The following is a 22,284-nucleotide window of genomic DNA, read 5'->3' as shown; positions in this document are numbered from 1 at the left end:
AGCGTATAACATCTGTTTTAGCTTTATCAACCGCAATCCCTTTTAAGGAAACAATATGGCCTAAAATTAACCCTTTATCAGCCATAAAATAACATTTTTCATAATTCAAAACAAGGTTATATTCTAAGCATCTTTTAAGCACATTAGTTAAATTATCAAGACATTAATTAAAAGAGTTACCATAAACCGTGAAGTTATCCATAAAGACTTCGATGCTCTTCTCCACATAGTTGGAAAATATACTTAGTATGCATCTTTGGAAGGTGGCTGGTGCGTTACAAAGACCAAAGGGAATTCGTCTATATGCAAATGTACCGAAAGGACAAGTAAAAGTCATTTTTTCTTGATCCTCTGGTGCCACTGGGATTTGGAAAAAACCTAAAAAACCATCAAGACAACAATAATGAGTTTTCCCAGCTAATCTTTCAATCATTTGATTTATAAAAGGAAGAGGAAAATGATCTTTTCGAGTAAGAGAGTTCAACTTCCTGTAATCAATACAAACTCGCTATCTATTTTGAACTCTTGTTGGCACTAACTCCCCTTCTTAATTTTCGACCACTGTGACTCCCGTTTTCTTGGGAACCATATGAATCAGACTTACCCAATTACTATCCGAAATTGGATAGATTACGTCAGCGTCAAGGAGTTTCTAAATTTCTTTCTTTACTACTTCCATCATCAGTGGATTTAATCGACGTTGTCCTTCACGTGATGGCTTTGCTCCTTCTTCGACTTTGATCTTATGCATGCAAGTCGAGGGACTTAATCCTTTAATGTCGGCAATGGTTCATCCTATGGCTTCTTTGTGAGAGCGCAATATCGCTACCAAAGCTTCCTCTTCTCCTTTGGATAATTTACTTGAGATGATCATTGGTAAAGTTTCATTTTCACCCAAAAAGATATATTTCAAATGCTCCGGTAATTGCTTCAATTCTACCTCAGGTGCCTGCAAAACAGAAGGTAAAATTTTAGTTTTAGAATAATATAAAGATAAATCAGAATTGATTGAATTAATATTTTCAAACTCCCTTTCTTTATCTTCGTGGAAAAGTTCAGGATCCTTAAAAACATCATAAGAAAAATTAGATTCAATATATTCATCAATTAAATGATCTATAATATCAACAAAATTAATTCTTTCAACATGATCAGGGCATTTCATTGCTTTGTAAATATCAAATTCAACGATCTCACCATCAAATTCCATTGTTAGTATACCACTTCTAACATCAATCATTGTATGTGTTGTTCTTAGGAAGGGTCGGCCTGAGAGTACCTCGGAATAAGAATCCGACCTATCATGTTCCATGCCAATGACATAGAAATCTATAAGAAAGAATAATACATCGACCTTTACCAAGACGTTTTTCATTACTCCCACTAGATAGATCACAGATCGATCAGCCAACTGTATGGTTATTCCTGTTTTCTTCAAAGGCTCGTTAGTAATCATTTTATATATAGAAAATGACATAACATTAATTGAAGCTCCTAAGTCACACATTGCACGTTTAATTTTGAAATTACCTATTTTGCAAGGCATAGCGAACATACCTTGATCCTTCATCTTTGGTGGGAGTTTTCGTTGAAAAATTGCATAAACATATTCTTCAAAATTTACCTTTTCGTGTCCCATTAATTTCCTCTTTGTAATGCAAAGTTCTTTTAAAAATCGAGCATACCTTGGTACTTGTCGAATTACTTCAAGAAGAGGTATGTTGACTTGAACTTTTTGGAAAACCTCTAAGATCTCCCTTTCTTCAGCTCTTTTATCATGCTTCATCAACCTTGATGGGAAGGGTGGTGGCGTGATTTCATTAGAAGAAAGAGAAGGATGTGAGTCAGACGCACCTTGTATTTCTAGATGTGGTGTTTCCTCTTGTTCTTCCTGATGTGCGTCTTCCTGATGTGCGTCTTTTTCTGCTGGAACTTCGGGTGAGATAACTTTTCCACTTCTGAGTGTGATGGCACTAACATTCTCTCTCGGATTTAACTCCGTTTGAGAAGGTAGTTTTCCTTATGATTCCAATTTTCCCATAGTTTGAGCTAGTCGACTTACTTGATTATCTAACTCTTGAAGATGTGTTTCGGTTCGATTTTGGAATTTTTCTTGGGATGCAATGAACTTTTCTTGTGAAATTACTAACTTTCCTATGAGTTCCTCCAATGATGAGTTTTGCGTTTGTTGTTGAGGATGAGGCCTTTATTGATAAGTTAGTATCTTATTTGTCGCATAGCTGAAGTTTGGGTGGTCTCGCCATCCTGGATTGTAAGTATTATTGTATGGGTTGTATTGTCTTTGTGGAGGACCTGGAAAGTTCCCTACTGCATTGATTTCTGTATTGCCTCTTTCTTGCATAAGTGGCAGCAATCTGTCGGATGGTCTAGCTTTGTGCATATCCCACATGCTCTTGTTGCTCCAAATTTTCCTGCAACAAGTGAATTAACTACTTCAGTTAATTTATCTAACTTATTTTCAAGGGAAAATGTACTTATCTCGTGAACCCGTCGGCTGGGTTCACTCGAAAACTGTTGAGAGTTTGCTGCCATGGTTGAAATCAATTCCCTTGCTGTTGTTGGGATCATGTTAACTAAGGCTCCTCCACTTGCGACATCCACCATTTTCATCTCCATTGGTAAAAGACCTTCATAAAAGTATTGAAGTAACATTTGCTCACTTAATCTGTGTTGCGGACAACGTCCGCAAAGCTTTTTAAATACTCCCAATAGTCATAAAGACTTTCTTTGCTCTTTTGCTGAATGGAAAGAATGCTCATTCGCAACACGCTTGCTTTAGCCGCTGGAAAGAACCTGTCAAGAAAAATTTGATTCATGTCAGCCCATGAATTAACTGAATTTGGAGGTAAATAAAATAACCAATCTTTAGCCAAGTCAGATAAAGAGAAAGGGAAAGCTCTCAATTTAATTTAATCCTCGATAACTCCCTGTGGTTTCATGCTAGTGCAAATCATGTGGAATTCCAACAAATGTTTGTATGGAGCTTCAGTGGGAAAGCCGTGAAAAGTGGGAAGAAGATTAATGAGTCATGTCTTTAATTGAAATGGAGTCCCGCCACTCGGATCATTTTTCTTCTTCTTCCATCGGGATGTTGTATGCGTCTGCTTCAGAGTCTGTCTCTGGAATTGATTCTGCTTCTGAACTTTGCTCTTGTTCTTCTTGTCTTTTTCTCTTTTCTCAAAGCGTTTGTGCGTGGATTCTTCGTGCTCGTGCTTCGATCTCTGGATCTAGATCTACTAATTCACCTGGGTTACTTCTGGTCATAAATCAAAAACTAGAAAAATAAATCAGTACTTTCTGTTAGTCCCCGACAACGACGCCAATTTGATAACCGTCATTTTACTATCAAAATAATTCATGGCTTCTTAATAAATAAAAATGAAAATGTAGTATAGAGAAGCAGGGTCGATCCACAGGGACTTTGGTGTTTCTGATTTAATAAAACTCTTTCTTGATTTTAGAAAAAGATAGAATTCCAGATAAAGTTGAAAAAATATATTAAAATAAAAATAATAAAAATAATAAAAATAATATAATAAATATTAATAGTAATAAATATAAAAGGGGGATTTTTTTAAAAGTTATGGTTAAAATAAAAAATAAGAATTAAATAAAAGAAAAAATAATTCAATAAACAAATTAAAGAGATTAAGATAAAGAGAAACTTATTGTGAAAACAGCCTCAAACTTCAGCTTCGCCTCAAATTCCTCGGATCATCGAAACAAATTTTTACTTCAAGATTCACGTAAGCTTACAAGAACAATTCTTCGCTGCCAACTCGGATTGTGTCGTTTCAACAACAATTGATTCCGATCTCAGTTTCCTCTTAGCAAACAATTTTGCTAAGTGTGTTCTTGGGAAGTTGAATATGATTCAATAAGCAAATCCTTCTTCAAACATTAACCATAACAATATCCGGACCAATGTCGAAATAGTTTTGATTTGAAAAGTAAGCTTCAGAAAATAGAGAGAAAATCCGAAGCGATTTAAGTACCTTACAATTCTCACGTTTGGAATTGAGCATTCGCTTTAGTCTTCGGCTTAAAAGAAAATTAGCTAAGCATAACCAAAATCATACTTAGCATAATAGAAAAGTATGCGAAAAATAGAGAGAAAGCTAGAGAGAAAAAGAAGATTTTATTCTCAAATGAGATAGATATGTTTCTAGGCTCACCCTTAGAGGGTATGTTGGGATTTTCGGAAGCTCAAAACGACAACCGGAACGTTTTGCAAAGAGGGGTCGGAACGGTTTTGTGTTTAGGGAGTAAGGAGATTGAAAGATAGAGAATTGCACAGCGATTTATAGTGGTTCGACTTTCTCAAACAAAGTCTACGTCCACTACCTTAGCTCCTCACCAAGGATTTTCCAACAAATTCACTAATTTGTTCTTTCTTTTGAGGATAAAGAGTAACCTTACAAACTCCCTAGTTTTTCCGGGCTAAACTAGAACCTTTCCCTAGCTTTTACACGGGATAAGCTAGAACCTTTCCCCTTTACAAAAGGATAAAATAAGTAAACAAGAAAACCTCTCTAAGGTAGGTGTTTACAAGATTGAGCTCACAAGAACAAAATATATACAATAGAAAGATTAAATAAGAATGAAAAATTCTTCTCTTGTGTTTGATTGCTTGGATAGTTGTTCTCTTTCTTCTTCAAGTGTCCTCAGCTTGTATTTATAGCTTGGAATGAGTTTGAAGTCGTATATGGCCGTTGGGGATGTTTTGGAGCCGTTTGGGGATGATTTTTATACTCAAAAAGGTTGCCCAGAATAGAGGGAATCGGTACCCCTTCATAGGGAATCGATACCCCTTCATAATATTCAAATATTATGACCGTTGGGCTGTTGAACAGGGGGGGAATCGATACCCCCTGGACATTCTGTTTTTCTTGGAGGCAAAAACCTGCAGGGGGTATCTGTACCCGGGGTATCTGTACCCCTGGGGGGGGGAATCTATACCCCCTGGGCAATCTTGAAACCCCTTAAAATATTTTTGGCTCAAATCCGAATTTTAATTGATTTTGAATTATTTTTAAAACCTTTTAAAAACTTTGAATAAATTCAATTGAGTCCAAAAACATTTTGTAAATTCAATTTAAGTCCAAAAACCATTTTGCCTTAAATTGTTATATCGAAACATAGTTCAACAATCTCCCCCTTTTTGATATAACAAAACATTTGAAAAAATTGTTTTTGACAAAACTCCCCCTTAGTAAAATGTTTAATGAAAAAGATACTAGTTGTTGGAAAACATATGAAAATGTTAAGCTCCCCCTTTTCTCCTTTTTCATTAAGAAATTGAATTTTTCAAACCATAACCTCTCCCCCTTTTTGTTATATCAAAAATAATTCAATCTTTGAAGTTCAAAATAACTTTGGAGAGTAAGTAGTAAATTTGACATTTTAAAAATCATTTGAAAAATCAAAACTCCCCCTGAATAAATGCATTCCAAATAAAATTAAGCTTTTAAGTTCATGACACTTAAACAAAATATTGAATTTCTACAAATAATAACAAACATGTTAGAGGCACATGAAATTCAATATATCCAAGTCTAAAAATACTTTATGCAATACCAATTGTTGAAATTTGATATTAATACCAATTGTTAAAATTAAGTGCATATGCATAAAGTTTTCCAAAAATGTTATGCATTTGAAAATTTTGATATCAATTGTTAAAGAGATATCATTTTCATTTAAACCACATGCATAAACATTCAAATTTAGGTCAAAAATTTTTAAAATTTGTAAAATCAAAGTATTTGAAAAATTGATATCAATTGTTAGAGAGATATCAATTGCATTACAACCAATTTTGACCAAAATTTTATTATGATGAACTAAAAATTTTGAAAAATTATTAAGACATTAAAATGTTCATCATAATTTCTTTTTAACATACATGAGATTAAAAATAATACATAATTACTTAAAATCAAAACTCATGCATGCTTAAAATTAAATGAGCAACCAAACAACCAAAATTAAAAGCATTAAGCTTAGAGGTTACCCATTCCTTTTTCATGTGTGGCTAGAGCATCTTGAATATCATCATCTTCATCACCATTGCTCACACACACCTACAAGAGACATTCATTTCGATTTTGGTATCCAAATTGCTTTGGATCCTTGGACGTTAGTTTCAATGCCCCTTGTTCCTTTCGGAACCCATACTTGTCTAATTTTAAAATGTTTTCTTTTCTTCAAAGGACAAGTATGTTCCAAATGACCATGAAAATGGCAATGTGAGCATTTTGCCATTTTTACACATAATAGGTTATTTTTAGAAATTAATTCTTTTTCTTTTGTTAAGCCTTCAAGCTTAACTTCTAACTCAAAATTTTTCTTTTCTAAATAATTTATTTTTATTTTTGAAAGCTCTAAATCATTTTTCAAAATTTGATTTTGATTTTCAAAATCAACTTTTGCTTTCAAAATCAAATTATCTTTAATTTTGAGTTTTGAAATTAATTTCGTATATTTGGAATTCATGGTCTCAAATCCCAAATACAACCTATTATAAGCATCTTGTAACTTATCAAAAGTAAATAAATTAAATTCATTTGAGTTAGAAGATACCTCAACTTCTTCATGAGTGGCCATGAGGCATAGGTTGACTACTTCATCTTCATCATCGTCTTCATCAACCTCATCACTTGAATCTTGATAGCTTTCATTGATGCCTACGTCCTCATTCTTCTTCTTCTTCTTCTTGTTTTTCTTCTCTTCCCTTTCTTCATCTTCCTTCACCATCATCTCATGAGTGAGAAGGGAACCAATTAGCTCGTCGAGAGTGAGAGACTTTAGGTTTCTTGCTTCGATAATGGCCGTCTTCTTTGATTGCCACTCCTTTGGAAGAGAGTAAATCATCTTCCTCACAAGCTTCTCATTTGGGATTACTTCTCCATATCCCTTGAGACCGTTGACAATCATAGAAAATCTATCCGTCATAGCTTTGATGTCTTCATCGGGTTTCATCTTGAAGTTCTCGTAGCTATGGTTGAGAAGATTTTTCTTTAATTCCCTCACTTCGTCGGTTCCTTCATGAGTGACTTGGAGCTTATCCCAAATTTCTTTGGCACTGGAACAAGATGAGACTCTTCCATATTCATTTAGGCCTAAAGCACAAAATAGAATATGTATAGCCTTAGAATTAAGCTGAAAATTTTTCTGCTCTTCTCTACTCCAATCGTTGTACTTGCCGGGTAGAAAGGAGTAACCATCCATGATTGAGTACCAAGCTCCTAGATTGTATGATTCAATGAAGTACATCATCTTATTCTTCCAATGTGCATAATTTGCTCCATTGAAGAAAGGTGGCTTGTTGACCGGTTGTGAATCCATAATAGGATATTCTTCAAGATAATAAGCACCGGAGGTGGAAGCCATCTTCTCGGTCGTGTCGGGAATTGGTAGAGCTTCTTCGAGGATCGTCTCAAGGTGGTTAAACCTTCTTAATGAGTTAGGCTCTGATGCCAATTGTTGGGATTTTCGGAAGCTCAAAACGACAATCGGAACGTTTTGCAAAGAGGGGTCGGAACGGTTTTGTGTTTAGGGAGTAAGGAGATTGAAAGATAGAGAATTGCACAGCGATTTATAGTGGTTCGACTTTCTCAAACAAAGTCTACGTCCACTACCTTAGCTCCTCACCAAGGATTTTCTAACAAATTCACTAATTTGTTCTTTCTTTTGAGGATAAAGAGTAACCTTACAAACTCCCTAGTTTTTCCGGGCTAAACTAGAACGGTTTCCCTAGCTTTTACACGGGATAAGCTAGAACCTTTCCCCTTTACAAAAGGATAAAATAAGTAAACAAGAAAACCTCTCTAAGGTAGGTGTTTACAAGATTGAGCTCACAAGAACAAAATATATACAAGAGAAAGATGAAATAAGAATGAAAAACTCTTCTCTTGTGTTTGATTGCTTGGATAGTTGTTCTCTTTCTTCTTCAAGTGTCCTCAGCTTGTATTTATAGCTTGGAATGAGTTTGAAGTCGTATATAGCCGTTGGGGATGTTTTGGAGCCGTTTGGGGATGATTTTTATACTCAAAAAGGTTGCCCAGAATAGAGGGAATCGGTACCCCTTCATAGGGAATCGATACCCCTTCATAATATTCAAATATTATGACCATTAGGCTGTTGAACAGGGGGGAATCGGTACCCCCTGGACATTCTGTTTTTCTTGGAGGCAAAAACCTGCAGGGGGGTATCTGTACCCCCTGGGGGGGTATCTGTACCCCTGGGGGGGGGAATCTATACCCCCTGGGCAATCTTGAAACCCCTTAAAATATTTTTGGCTCAAATCCGAATTTCAATTGATTTTGAATTATTTTTAAAACCTTTTAAAAACTTTGAATAAATTCAATTAAGTCCAAAAACATTTTGTAAATTCAATTCAAGTCCAAAAACCATTTTGCCTTAAATTGTTATATCGAAACATAGTTCAACAGGGTATTTATAGCCCTCAAAATCCTAAAAACAAGCTAAAACATCTTAAATCCTAATTAAAACACTTAAAACTATTTAAACTAAAATACCTAAAAAACAATATAATATTCTAAATCCTAATTAAAATACTAAAACCTATTTAAACTAAAATACAAAGATAAAGATAAAATATAAAAATAATATCCTAAAACTTAATTAAAATACTAAAAACCTCTTTAAACTAAAATACAAAGATAAAATATAATGTTTAAAATATTATCCTAAATTTGAGTTTAATCCGAAAATAAAAAATCTTCAGAATTGTGTCTTTTTTGTGCAATTTCCATAATCTTACGTCCTGTACAGAAAATGAATTAAAATGAACAAATAAGCCACAAAAATCAATGATTAAAGAGTAATTTAAAAGTAATATTAAATAAATTAAGCACTTATCAATTCCAACTCACGCTTCTTAGCCTTGGAAATCGGTGGTGAACAATCATTTCAAATAAGACTTATTTGGTACCAAGTTTCACAACCTGTTTAAAGTCCCATTGGACAATGGTGAGAATATTCGGTTCTGGCAGGACAATTGGGCGTTGGATTCACCTCTCAAAGTTGTTTTCCCTAGATTGTTTTCCCTTTCTACAAATCAGAATGACAAGTTAAAAGAGTTTGGTGAGTTTCGATCAACAGGTTGGTTTTGGCATGTACAGTTGAGGAGAAACTTGAGTGACGGGGAATTAGAACAATGGACAAATTTTGTTGTCTATCATCTCTAAATTTAGTCTATCGAAAATATCGAAAGTTGGACTGATATGGAGAAGTAATGGGGTAGGTGTCTACTCAGTCAACTCGTGTGTTAAGTCGTGCTCTTCTGGTTCAGAGGCTGTTCCATTTTGGAAGAACATCCTTTGGAGGGGATTCTCCAAGAGTGGATTCTTTTATGTGGTAGGTTATGCTTCAGAAATTGGCAATAAAGACAGAATTATTTAAGAGAGGGGTTTCAGGAATTGTGGATGTTTTATGCACATTTAGTAAGTCGGAGGAGGAATATTCCTCTCATTTATTCTTATCTTGCTCTGTCGCGTGGACTTTATGGAATAGTTCCTGAAGTTTTGGAGAATCACTTCGGTTTTTCCTGAAAATGCACAAAGTTTTCTTTTAGCTTGGGAAGGATTGGTGTCTAATTCCTATATCTGGCCCTTTATTCCGGGAGTCGTTCTATGGACAATATGGAAATTCAGGAATGCCATTGTGTTTGAAGGAGGATTGTTAGACCAGGTCGATTTATTTTTCACGGCAAGATTTAGGCTTGCTTCTTAGTTATTAGCTAAGTTCAATGAGGTTTCTATTCCTAAGGACTCTCTCATCAGTGATCATCCCTTGGGGATTCATGTTTGTCTTATAGAACTCTGATTGTCACTCAGTTGCCTTGGTCCCCTCCTCCCAAGGGCTTCCTCAAAATGAATGTTGGTGCAGTAATCAGTGGTGACTGGAAGAAAAGTGGAATAGGTGGAATCTTAAGATACGAGGTTGGTTCGATGATAGGTTCTTTCTATGAGGCTTCTGGCCCGGGTCCGCCTTCTTTGATAGAGCTCAAGGCAATTAAGAAGGGCTTAACTTTCCTTGATTCTATTCAAGGGAGTTTAAAAAGTCGTTTGATTATTGAAAGTGATAGTAAGTTAACAGTGGAATGGGTGAAGAATATTCATAGATGTCATGATGTGTATGTTTCAATTGTCAAGGACATTGCAGAGAGATTAAAAGATTTAGAGGGTGTAATTCGATGGGTAGCTAGGACAACAAATATTGAAGCAGATGGCTTAGCTAAGGCTGGCATTGGCTAATTAGGTTGTTATTGTTTGGGAAGTTTTTATTCTGTTTTCGGGTTGCTCATTGTAGGGGGTTATTTTGGTTGTTTTGAAACTTTATGTATCTTTTATGTTATTAATGAATTATGAGGCACTCTTTTCCTCATTCTGCTGATTAAGGAGTACCTTCTGGTGCTCTTTTTATCATGAAGGGGGTTTTTAACGAGGCATCCTCTTCTTATAAAAAAAATTATTTAAGCAGTGTTCTAAAAGCTTGGACTATGTCAAAGGGAGTGCATCTCTAAGGTGAAAATTTATCAAATAATGTGTTTGTTCAAAGGGTATGGCTTACTTCCTCGTAAAACTATTGGATTCTTCTTGCCATGTAAATGAGATATGTACTGATAGAAAGTTCATGATGTTTAGCCTTTAGAGAACATTTTTCATGCTCCTAAAGTTCCTGCTTTTGTTGCCATACTAGTTAATGGCTTACTTTCTCGTAAAACTATTGGATTTGCTTGCCATGTAAATGAGATCTGTGCTGATAGAAAGTTCATGATGTTTAGCCTTTAGAGAACATTTCTCATGCTCCTAATGTTCTTGCTTTTGTTGCTATACTAGTTGTTTGATGCATATAATTGAAATTATTATTGCTCCTGTTTCTTGTGCTTCAGTCCTCCACTTGCGCATCTTGATCCTATGAATGATTCTTTTACGTTAAAGTTATAATTTTGTGTTGTGTATTTATTGCTCTTTGTTTTCTTTAGAATTTTTTTCCTCCGTGGTGCTTAATGTTTATAATATCAGTACAATAGAGGCATCTTTCCTATTTGAACTTGCCAATCATGTCTAAATAGCTCTATGCCCCCTCTTTATCTTGAGAGCCTCCATGCCTGAATCCTGTATCTCACCTGCCGTGAATCACAAATGCAAATTTATCAGGTGTTTATGGATCCTTTCTTTTTGCATCAAAATGACCACAGACATTCATGCCTGTTATTATGGGTCCAGCTTGTTTATCTATCTGCCTTTTTTACTACTCTTTGTTCCTGATAATGCTTACTTAATATATTCTTCTCAGAGGACTTAAATCCTAGAAGATGCCTTCAGTTATTTTGGGTCCCCTTATGTGGCACTTTCTTTCTGCTGATCTTCATGAAATGATTTTAAAAAAAATCATGGTGTCTCGACTTATTCCAATTCTGCTATGATTTTTTTAGCCTTCAAATTGTATTTGACTATGCATTTCCATCACTTTCAGCTTCTGGCCTCATCACTTGCCATATTACCTCTAAGACTTCAGTATAGTCTGGAGGAACCTAACTCATCCTCCTGGCAGTAGCTTCAACGATGGACAAAGTCACATTTTTGGAAATCCGCATCAAAACCAATTAGGAGTGGAAAGAATAAACGTAGTGTTCAAAAACTGGCCAATGAAAAAATTGTCAATGGATCTAGTCATTCTACATTGGAGTATGAGAAAAACAAAAGAGGTCTGAGGAGAGTTTCTGACAACTCAGCAGTTGATTCAGTTCGGCAACATCCACAAAATGAGCTTGAGAGGGTTAAGCGCAATTTAAGAAAGCTTTCTGAATCTTCAAAGGAGGTTTCTGATTAGTCTGATGTTGTTAATGATAAAACAAAGACCCTGAATAAACCTTCTAGTTCTAATGGCCATGATGTTCCAGAACAGAAATATGCAGAGAAGATGAGGGATGTTCCGCAACACTATCAAAACTGTCAAATCTTGAGGCAGATCTGAAATTATCCTTGGAAGATGCTTCTCTTGATGATCCTAACATCTTTCCTGCAGTTGATTTTCCACCTGCCGAAAACAATGGTAAAATTGAGCAGACGCCAGTAACAGAGGAGTTAAGCTCTAAAGATGAGCAGGTCAGTGATGAGAGCTCAAAAGCAAACCAAAGGAGCTTCTTTCCACACAAAAATTGATAACCAGGAAAATGGGTTTAATAACAATCTAAAAGTTCCCAGTTATATGGCACCAACTGAATCTGTGAAAGCTAGACTTAGGGTTCAAGGCTCCCCAAGGTTTACCCATGAGGCTGTTGAGAAAGATGGGTTAAACAGACGACATTCTCTTCCATCTTCAACCAATATTAATACAAGTTCACTGTCCTCTCACTCTCAAACACGGGTTCGAGTCGCTGGTAAAGGTTCTATCTTCAGTGACAAATCTCATTCATCCTCTAAATTTGCTAATGGTATCGACAATTTGACTTTGGATGTTTTATGGCCTTGTGCTTGTTTTTGGTTTGCTGTATCAGTATTATCTATGAACATGCTTCTTAGTTTTTCCCCATTCTTTAAGTAGGATATGGAAATTGACTCCCATTGCTCTACATGAATTCATGTCTGCATGTGTAGTTAAACTTGCTCTTATGTGGTTGCTTTATGTAGTAATTAGCATGCAAATTTCACTTTGAGGATGATATCCAACTTGGATAGTCTTTTTCGTTTCCCATATTCAATTGAAGCAAGGTTCTCTCCCTGCCTGATTCCCTGTATGCTGCTTCCGCGTGATGACTATACGTAATTTTTTCTTTCAGATAAGGATGTCAGAGCTGAGCGGAGGAGGTAATTTTTACACAAGGAATTGTTTCATTGAAGTTCACATGGGTTCGAACTCGGATGCAACTTAATAGAAGTTGTGGTATGAGTTTTAAAATTCTGGTGACGGGTTGAATCAGAAATTAATCATCTAATCTTCTGTTGCTTGGTGTATCTTTAAGTTTCCTTTGTCATAGAAGTACCGCTGTGTAGATGGATAAATAATTTTAGATGTTGCAGTTGGTTATTTGGTTTGTTTTGGTTCTTATGTGTTTGTATGTATAATTCTTTGGATCCCCTTTTCACCCTTTTGTACCATTTGCAAAGCTGGCTCTCATAGATCTTGATGTATGCTCGGTTACTGTATGTATATTCTGAAAGGTTTACTGTACTGCATGACGGTAACTCGAATCTTGTCTCGGTGTGTTAGTAAATGTCTTGACATCAGAGGATGTTGAGGCACCTTGAACCCCCATTCTCTTCCAAATCATCAAAGGGCATAAAATCGGAGCATAATATATTTGAATTTCATCACGAGTCATGAATATTATCTCTACTATGACCAGGAACAAGACCTTGTTCTAACCTTACATTAAAGAGTTACAGTACGAAAGTAACGCAATGAGAATTTGAACAGTTAAGTGGAAAAGTTACCACAAATAATTGTGTTTTCTGACACGATCTCCCATTTTCCAGAGCAGAGAATCTTCTGCATTTGAATCAGTGAGCTTCTCTTTTCCTTGTTTCAATTTAGCAAGAAACGATAGGAGATATATAGTGAGCTTCTTATTCCTGATTGAAGGGTTATCCTTCACTGCATTATTGTTGATGAGCATCACTGCAGCTAGATGACTGTGATCATATAATATCGATGAAGAAACAAAAATAAAGCGTCCTCCTGGCTGCCATCATTATGGAATAATGGCTGAAACTGAGATTGCAGTCTATCTGTATAACAATACAATGGAACTCAAAAAAATGGCGATTGATCCACGTCCCGGATCATACAAAGGGTATGGAAGTTAAAGAAGCTTTTGCGAGTTGGACGAATATGCAAAGGCAGAGGGAGCATTGCCTAATCAATGTCAGGTGCCACCCAGAGTTCCCCCAAACACTTCAGTAGGGTCATCAAGAAGAGCAGACCCCAGTGAAGTGGTCAAGGGAACTCCAGAGGACACCTGACTCTATTTCTTCTTAGCAGTTAGATGATTAGGCAATAGAAAACAAACCTACGTATTTATAAATTATAAGTGGAGGCTCTCTATGTGCGTGTGCCAAAGTATTTGTGACCCTTCACCATATTCGACCGGCATTAGATATGAAACAAAATCAGCATGTGAAGTTCTCGAAACTGAATGTAGTCAGGATTATGGCGTTGGGGGGATTAGAGATGATAAGATAGAGAATATTCTTGAGCTAAGTGGACTCAGCTCTCCCCACTCCTTTCCATACTTGCATCTTTGTCACAGTCCAGCAAGTTTCTTTTGCACTGCCCTTAACAACATCTGCCATTAGTAATCCAAAGCTATGTTCAAACAAGACATTAATTAAACAGGTTCATTGTGAAAACTAGATTTCAGTTAACAGCTTCTTCTATGTGGGATGAAGAAAATGCTTGGTGGAGAATAAAAGTATATGATCAAAATTTGATTCAACTCTGGACCACAAAATCTTTCCCTTAGGATTCATCTAGCCTGTTATTGCGTCTAGGTTAATTTTTTCCCATGGGAATTATCTCATCATCTTTTGCCTCACATGAATCAAGGCAGACAAATCGAAGGTGTCTTGCAGAATAGTTGAGGTTAATTAACCCATGTTTCCACATGAGGCTAGGAAGCTGTTCTGAACCATGTCTCAGTACCTAAGCTTACTGAACCTTGCCTATTTTTACACTTAACCCTCTGTGCATAAGTATACCAAGAAACTGTTGTGCAGAGCATGAGAAAGGGAATGCCAGGTGTTCCCTGGAGTTTCCCTCATCACTTCACTGGGGATATCTTAAGAACCCCTCACTGAAGTGTTTGGGGGAACTCTGGGAGATACTTGACACTGCTTTGCGTGGCAGGCATCAAATACTGTTGGGAGGCTTTATTTCATGTGCAGGCAAGCTTTTCAATAACCACGTAAACTTTTCAACCCATTTCTTTATGTAATTCAGTGTTGTTTAATAATTAATGAAACCATGTCTTCCAAACAAGGTCCATGGTTTCGATCTCTTTTTATCCATGTACTTTAGGTTTTACATCTGCATTACTATCATCTACTGCTCCAACAATGGCATCATCTTTCCAGTACATTACTATCCATCTTCTTCAGATAAGAAACAGATGAATGGAAAAGAGAATACAAAATCTCTTCTATCTATCTAATTTGGCATCTAAAACGATAAAACAGGGCAAAAATGAGATCATATGTGTTGAAATCAGAGGATGTTGTAGCACCTTGAATGAGATCGTAATGTCGAAAAATCGAAACCTGAGAGCCATATTTGGAGGCTATTGCGTTCCCCCCTTACTCATCAGTGTTATATTTCTCATTTTGGTTTTAGAAACGAACCATCCATCATCTTCTGGAATGGCTGAGTTTGCACAAATTCAATCACCTGTCTCGTCTAAACATTGCATATCCCTTTATGTCGACAATGGAAGGTGAGCGGGGACGATTTGAGACCTTGTGGTTAAGCTACCATTTTGACTGGAAGGTCAATGATTTAACCTTTGTGCATGGTAATGATTTAATCTTTCCTGGATAGCTGATTGTGTTATCCTTCACTGCATTATGTTTTGAGTTTCACTGCAGCTAGACGACTGTGATCGTATCAATCCAGAAACAGAAATAAACCGTCCTCTCAGGAAACTTCTTATTACTGGAACACATGGAATAATACCGAGAGTTCATCTGGTGCAACCTCCAACCTCTTGTGATCGCTTAGCATAAATACATTTAAATATATTAAATAATTCGTAATCGATATTATCAAATAATAATCTTATGTATAAATATTTCGGTATTCTAAAAGTGTAAATATACTTGATTATACTAATGTTTAAATTGGGAGTGTTGCATGCACACATTAATATATCTGTTGTATTTGATTGATTAAGACCTTTAACTATAACTGCCAAAGTTTCCTTTCTTAAAATATAAACAAATGAAAATATCATGTCTAGAAAAGCATTCCACGTTTTAGAACATAATATTTGTTCCTTTGATTAACCCTAACAACAACTTGCTGCCTAATTTCTACACTGGGAAATGATTGTTTTCCACACAGTATGTCAAGTATAACACTTGGTGGAGCAAAAAGTTGTTGACATCTCAGTAGGACATGAAGAATCCCAACCTAAGCTTGGCTTCCAAACATCCCCCATACTGTTCATAGGCAAAGGCAAACTAAACGGAATCTCAATGGATCGATGGTCCCAGTGGTGATTATCGCCATGGCTGACATTCAAGCTTTTAACTAAGGAGCTTTGGTGACTCATCATGTTGTTCCCTTGCATCTCGTGTGGCAAAGCCGTCGTTCTCGAGTATCCCAGGCCAAAATGTAAACCACCTGAGGCCTTACAGTAATGATCTTCGAGCATGGAAGATGACATGTTTAGCAGCATCGAAGTAACATCAACAGCAGGTTTGGAAGCTATTGGAGTATGGTCAAGAGATGTAATAACGCTGGTGAGGTCTCCATTTGACATTTGAGTGATGGGGACAAAGTCCAAAGTGGGAAACACACCATTAGATGTCTGTAATAGGTCAATATTAAGGTTTAAACTGGTTTTTCCTGACAAGGGTACGTTAGGCATATCAGATACCGACGATGTTTCAGGTGTCGGAGAAACCCAGGAATTAGAAAAAGCTCTATGAGCTGTGGTGTTGGTCTTCTTGAATATCCTGCATATCGCCCATGAATCCTGCAAGTAAAATGATCAATAAAGAAAGTGAACAAAACAATACAAAAGAAAAAGAGAGAGGAAGGGTTTTGCAGGTATTAATTACATTGGCAGGAATGGTTTTGTCCAATAATCTCTTGGGAGGAACTGGGTCAGCGTGCGAAGGCAACCTAAACTCGTGCATCATCCAATCAGTTTTCACCCCTTTGGCTGCTCTGCCTTTATAGAAAACAAGAGATTTCTTCAACCCAATGCATTTGCTGCCTTCTGAGGAATATATGGGGCGGTCGGTTCCAGTGGCTTTCCAAAACCCAGCTCCGGTTACTCGGTTCGGCCTTGCACTGTTTCTGTATTTTCTATCCCTAGGACAGTAGAAATACCACTCTTTCTCGCCGGTGGTCGCCAGTTCTTCATGAAAAAGAAATACAAATAAACAACGTTAGCTTCCAGCTCCCTACTACATCAGAGCTTTAAACACCGCTATATATTCTCATATACGGTGTTAACTTACTTGGAAGATCCCATGGATCATATTTGTAAATGTCTAGTTGCTTAATAAGCTCCATTGAGAGAGATTGGTGTTGAACCTTTCTTTTAAGATAAAACCCTACAAGCTCTTCATCAGTTGGATGAAACCTGAACCCTGGAAGCACTATTTCCTCCATTTTATCACTTTCATTTCTTTCATCCATGGATGGGAAAGTTCACTAGGAAACTATGCCTAAACAGAAAGAAAAAAATAAGGAACAAGGAAGCTTTGAACAAGGAGAAATGAACTCAAAGACCGCAAGTTGAGAGTTAAGTTTTCACTTAATTTGAAGCCAATATATGCTCCCTGGGGAAGGGTCTTCCCCCGAACTATCAGCCGCCTTTTCTGCTCTATGTTTCGCGTTGCCTCACCAAAACATAGAATGGAAACCATGTTAATTTAACAGTTTTCAGTTTTTGTCCCTCTAATTTAACATTTTTATATTAATGAATACACATGATTACACATAATTAATACTATTAATTATTTGGTTAAAATGCTGAAAATATCCATTCCAACCTAGATATTCTAGCAAAATGAATTAGAAGAAATAATTAACAAGAAAAAACCTAGTCATATTTTAATTAGAATAATATTTAACGATATTGATTATATGTATAAATGATGAAATTTTATTGAATTAAGATATAAAGATTAAACCTTAAATTAAACATTGTAAAGAAATTTAAACCTTAATTTGGCCTTAAAGATAGAATAACTATTCCATAATAAATTAAAATTAATTTAAATTAATGGTATATATTAAATCAAATAACAATATCACTTCAAATAAAATAAAAATAAAAATTTATTATAGAAACATGGACCCAAACCAACTCCCATACAAAATTCAATGGTCTTTGGTTTGAATAAGTATATAGAAACATGGAGCTGAACCAATTCCCTATAAGTGGCGGATCTAGAAATTAAAAAATAAAGGTTCAAAATTTTAATACTCAATTCTAAAAAAAATTAAATGTGTAAATTTTCTTACTTTTCCCTATTCCTATTAATAAATTAAATTAAATTAAATATTTTTTTCAGAATAATAAGTGTACAGTGACTCTTATGAATCAGTACATCTGCCGCTGCTCCCAATACACACGAAATTATATAGAATAGCATGGAATGCATATTAAAGAATGGTGTAATAATGTAATGGGATCTAGGGTTTCTCCGAATCCGAAAATTCAGTTTCTATTCCATTCCCTGAGCTTCTATTCCACTGACTTTGTCAGCTTTATAATATCAGTGCCAACTTCACCATCTTCTATGCATTGCATACCCTTTATTTCAAACGCCTAAAAAACAAATCCTTTGACTTTTCGGAACCCATATATATGAATTGCACATTATGAATGAATTTCTCAATTGATACTTATATATAATGACTCGAACTTGAAGTTTTTTAAAATGATATCAAGTTGTTTATCACTTAAATCAATCTTATTAATTATTAATTTTAATATTTCAAGTATATTATTAATCACAAATTGATCTTGCTTCAGATTGTGTTTATTTGGATATCTTGTTAGTTAAACCTTGATTTGGATCTTTAAATTTACTCACTCATATTGATGGTGTTTTTGATCACTCTAAACAGTTGAGTTTGAATTATAATAAAACTAATTATCATTATTATTGTATTAATTTTTATGTTAATATTAATGATATTTATTTTTTTATGATAGGTGTTTTTGATCACTCTAAACAGTTGAGTTTGAATTATAATAAAACTAATTATCATTATATTATTATTATTGTATTAATTTTTATGTTAACGTTAATGATATTTATTTTTTTATGATGGGTGTTTTTGATCACTCTAAACAGTTGAGTTTGAATTATAATAAAACTAATTATCATTATAATATTATTATTGTATTAATTTTTATGTTAATATTAATGATATTTATTTTTTTAACGTGGACAGTGATACATTGCACAACTTACAAGCTGGGTTTACGTTAATTAGAGACAAGCCGAAGGAAGTTTAAATGAAACCGGGGGTGAAAGTCAAATTTAATTACTCAAAAATTTCCTCTGTTTTAGTGAGCTGTGGGAAACCAAATGCTATAGAATTCATCAATCTTCTTGCCTTCTACCATTGCAATTAAGAGGAAACTCAACTGAAGTGTGATTTTGTTTTCTCGTAGTTGATAATAAAAAATGGTCTAGTAATTGGATTCCACGTGGTTAGTTTTAGTATTATGATTTTTTTTGTAAATTCAAGACAGTATTTGTTCAAAAATAACTATTAATCATTTAACATTAGACGCGCACGCATTATACTCCTGACATTTATAATGCTCGAACTCAAATCCTTGAGAAATAATAACAATTCTACAAAAACCACTTGATTCGTGCACCATCATAAATTTAATGGTGGGGAAATGGGTTGAGTTCAGTGAATCAAATGCAAATTTGGGACTCCAAAACTCAGTGAAACTCCCCAAATCTAGGCCTCGGTTGGAACTTTCTTGTCTGTTCCTTTACATTGGGACTCTTCCAACCCAAGCTTCTTTGCCTCTTTCTACGTGGAAAATTAACCCCTTAATTACAATCACCCAAGAAATGACGAGTATTCGATAAATTAAGTTAAAATAGTTAATTAAATTTATGGTTATTATTTTATCATTTAAATTTGAAATGTTTAAATAAATTTATAAAATGATTGATTCGAAAGGAAGTAGATGACTGGTGCACGAAAGAATCCAAAACATGCAAGTGGGAAGCAGGTGAGCACGTGACTTCGCATCTTTCCCTGTATAAACAAAAGGACAAATCATGGTTTCTAAAATCATAAGACATTTTACTAACGTGTGCTTAAATACATTTGGGCAAATTATGTAGTCTTCTGCATAGGGTAACATATATGAATGAAGCCCTAAAGTTCACCTTGGACAGTCACCCTTCAAAATTGTTAGTGCAATACGAAGGGGGCTACAGTCTTAGTGTTAAGAAAATAAACCGAGTACAAGTAATTTCCCTATAATCAGATTAGTGAGAATGCGAAATAAAAGCGGAAAAATAATACCCGAAATTGATAACGAAGTTCAGCCAATTATGCTTACGTCTCCGGACTGCTGCAGATCTTTTACTAAGAGAGAAAATTTACAGGTGTTTACAAAACACTCACTACTCACAAGAAAACTCTCTAGTATTGGGAGAAAGAAATGATTTTTGGTATGGCTTTGAAGCTAAATGAGCTAGGGTATTTATAGTTGAAACTTAAGGACTTAATCTTGTAAATACCCTAAAACCTAGGGATTAATTGTGATTATCCCATTATCATTTTTCAACAAACATCTACAAAACTTTGAAAAACTATTTTTCAAAGAAACATTTACCAAACTTTGAAAACCATTTTTTCAAAGTTGGTTACCAAACTTGAAAACCATTTTAATACTTTCAACAAAAAGAAGACGATGAAAGCGCTGAAAAGTCAGAGACTACTCAGATACATGTGGAAAAAGAGTTTGAACAAGGAGATTCTTCTGAAGCAGAACCATCACATGATGAACAAGAACCAGAGAGTTCTGAAGCTCCAACAACTCGTTAATCAGATCGTGTGAGAGACGTCCCAATTGGCACTCAGATTATGCTATAGAAGGTAATATTGCATATTGCCTTTTAACAGAGGACGGTGAGCCATCAACATACCAGGAGGCAATAAACAACTCAGATGCTTCACTGTGGATGATGGCGATACAAGAAGAAATTGAAGCCCTTCATAAAAATAACACATGTGACCTTGTGCCACTACCACAAGGAAGGAAGCCAATTGGTAACAAATGAGTCTTCAAAATCAAGCGAAATGGTGACAATCAAGTGGAGAGGTATCGTACAAAACTGGTGGTCAAAAGATATGCTCAAAAAGAAGGTATTGATTTCAATGAAATTTTTTCTCCTATGGTTCGACTAACAACAGTTAGAGTAGTCTTGGCAATGTGTGCTACATTAAACTTACATCTAGAGCAGTTAGATATTAAAACAATTTTTCTTCATGGAAATCTTGAAGAAGAGATTTATATGCTCCAGCCTGAAGGTTTTGAAAAAGAAGAAAAGAAGAACTTGGTTTGTAGGTTGAACAAATCTCTGTAGGGTCTAAAGCAGGCACCGAGGTGTTGGTATAAGAGATTTGATTCCTTCATTATGTTCCTTGGATACAACACACTTAATGCAGACCCTTGTGCTTATTTCAAGAGGTCTGGTGATAACGATTTTGTTATATTGTTGTTGTATGTGGATGACATGTTGGTTGCAGGACCCAACAAAGATCATATTGAAGAATTGAAGGCACAACTGACTAGGGAATTTGAAATGAAGGACTTGGGATCAGCAAACAAGATTCTAGGGATAAAAATTCACCGAGACAGAAGTAATAGGTAGATTTGGCTTTCACAAAAGAATTACTTAAAGAAAATCTTGTCACGATTTAGCATGCAAGATTGTAAGCCAATTTCTACCCCTCTTCCTATTAACTTCAAATTATCCTCTAGTATGAATCCTAGCAGTGAAGAAGAGAGGATGGAGATGTCTCGAGTACCGTATGCATCAGCAGTGGGAAGCTTAATGTTCGCTATGATATGCACAAGACCAGACATTGCACAAGCAGTGAGAGTGGTTAGTCGGTACATGGCGAATCCAGGCAAAGAGCATTGGAATACAGTAAAGAGGATCCTGAGATACATCAAAGGGACCTCAAATGTTGCATTATGTTACAGAGGATCAAACTTACTTATCAATGGGTATGTTGATTCTGACTATATAGGGGATTTGGATAAAAGAAAATCTACTACAGGATATGTGTTCAAAGTTGCTGGTGGAGCTGTAAGCTGGGTTTCAAAATTGCAGTCAGTTGTGGCTACATCCACAACAGAAGCAGAATATGTACAGCTACACAAGCCAGTAAAGAAGCAATTTGGTTGAAGATGCTATTGGAGGAGCTTGGGCACAATCAAGAGTATGTCTCTCTGTTTTGTGACAGTCAAAGCGCCTTGCATCTAACAAGGAAACCATCATTTCATTC

General features: G+C 35.5%; 1 protein-coding gene and 1 pseudogene across 1 annotated transcript; one reads left to right on the top strand and one right to left on the bottom strand.

The window, feature by feature from the left end:
- The first annotated feature begins 9,280 nt into the window (after nt 1-9,280).
- On the top strand, nt 9,281-12,933 carry LOC120185212 (annotated as a pseudogene).
- Nucleotides 12,934-16,111: 3,178 nt separating this feature from the next.
- Nucleotides 16,112-17,415, bottom strand: LOC120185206 (protein FEZ-like). Its single transcript, XM_039189497.1, has 3 exons — nt 17,235-17,415; nt 16,830-17,131; nt 16,112-16,744 (listed from the first exon to the last, which is right to left on the bottom strand). Exons 1-3 carry the CDS (start codon nt 17,413-17,415, stop codon nt 16,112-16,114), a joined length of 1,116 nt encoding a protein of 371 aa, XP_039045428.1.
- Nucleotides 17,416-22,284: the final 4,869 nt, after the last annotated feature.

This window comes from Hibiscus syriacus, unplaced genomic scaffold, assembly GCF_006381635.1.
Source record: "Hibiscus syriacus cultivar Baekdansim isolate YM2019G1 unplaced genomic scaffold, ASM638163v2 tig00113004_pilon, whole genome shotgun sequence".
NCBI classification, from domain to species: domain Eukaryota; kingdom Viridiplantae; phylum Streptophyta; class Magnoliopsida; order Malvales; family Malvaceae; genus Hibiscus; species Hibiscus syriacus.
The sequence above is the reverse complement of the archived record's forward strand: the minus strand, read 5'-3'. Positions and strand labels throughout refer to the sequence as shown.

Excerpts from the sequence above, each read along its gene's own strand:
- LOC120185206 (XM_039189497.1), bottom strand. The coding sequence starts at position 17,415 with ATGGATGAAAGAAATGAAAGTGATAAAATGGAGGAAATAGTGCTTCCA. Across the intron at positions 17,132-17,234 it reads TGATCCATGGGATCTTCCAA|AACTGGCGACCACCGGCGAG; the intron begins GTAAGTTAACAC and ends TTTTTCATGAAG. Across the intron at positions 16,745-16,829 it reads ACAAAACCATTCCTGCCAAT|GATTCATGGGCGATATGCAG; the intron begins GTAATTAATACC and ends TTTTACTTGCAG.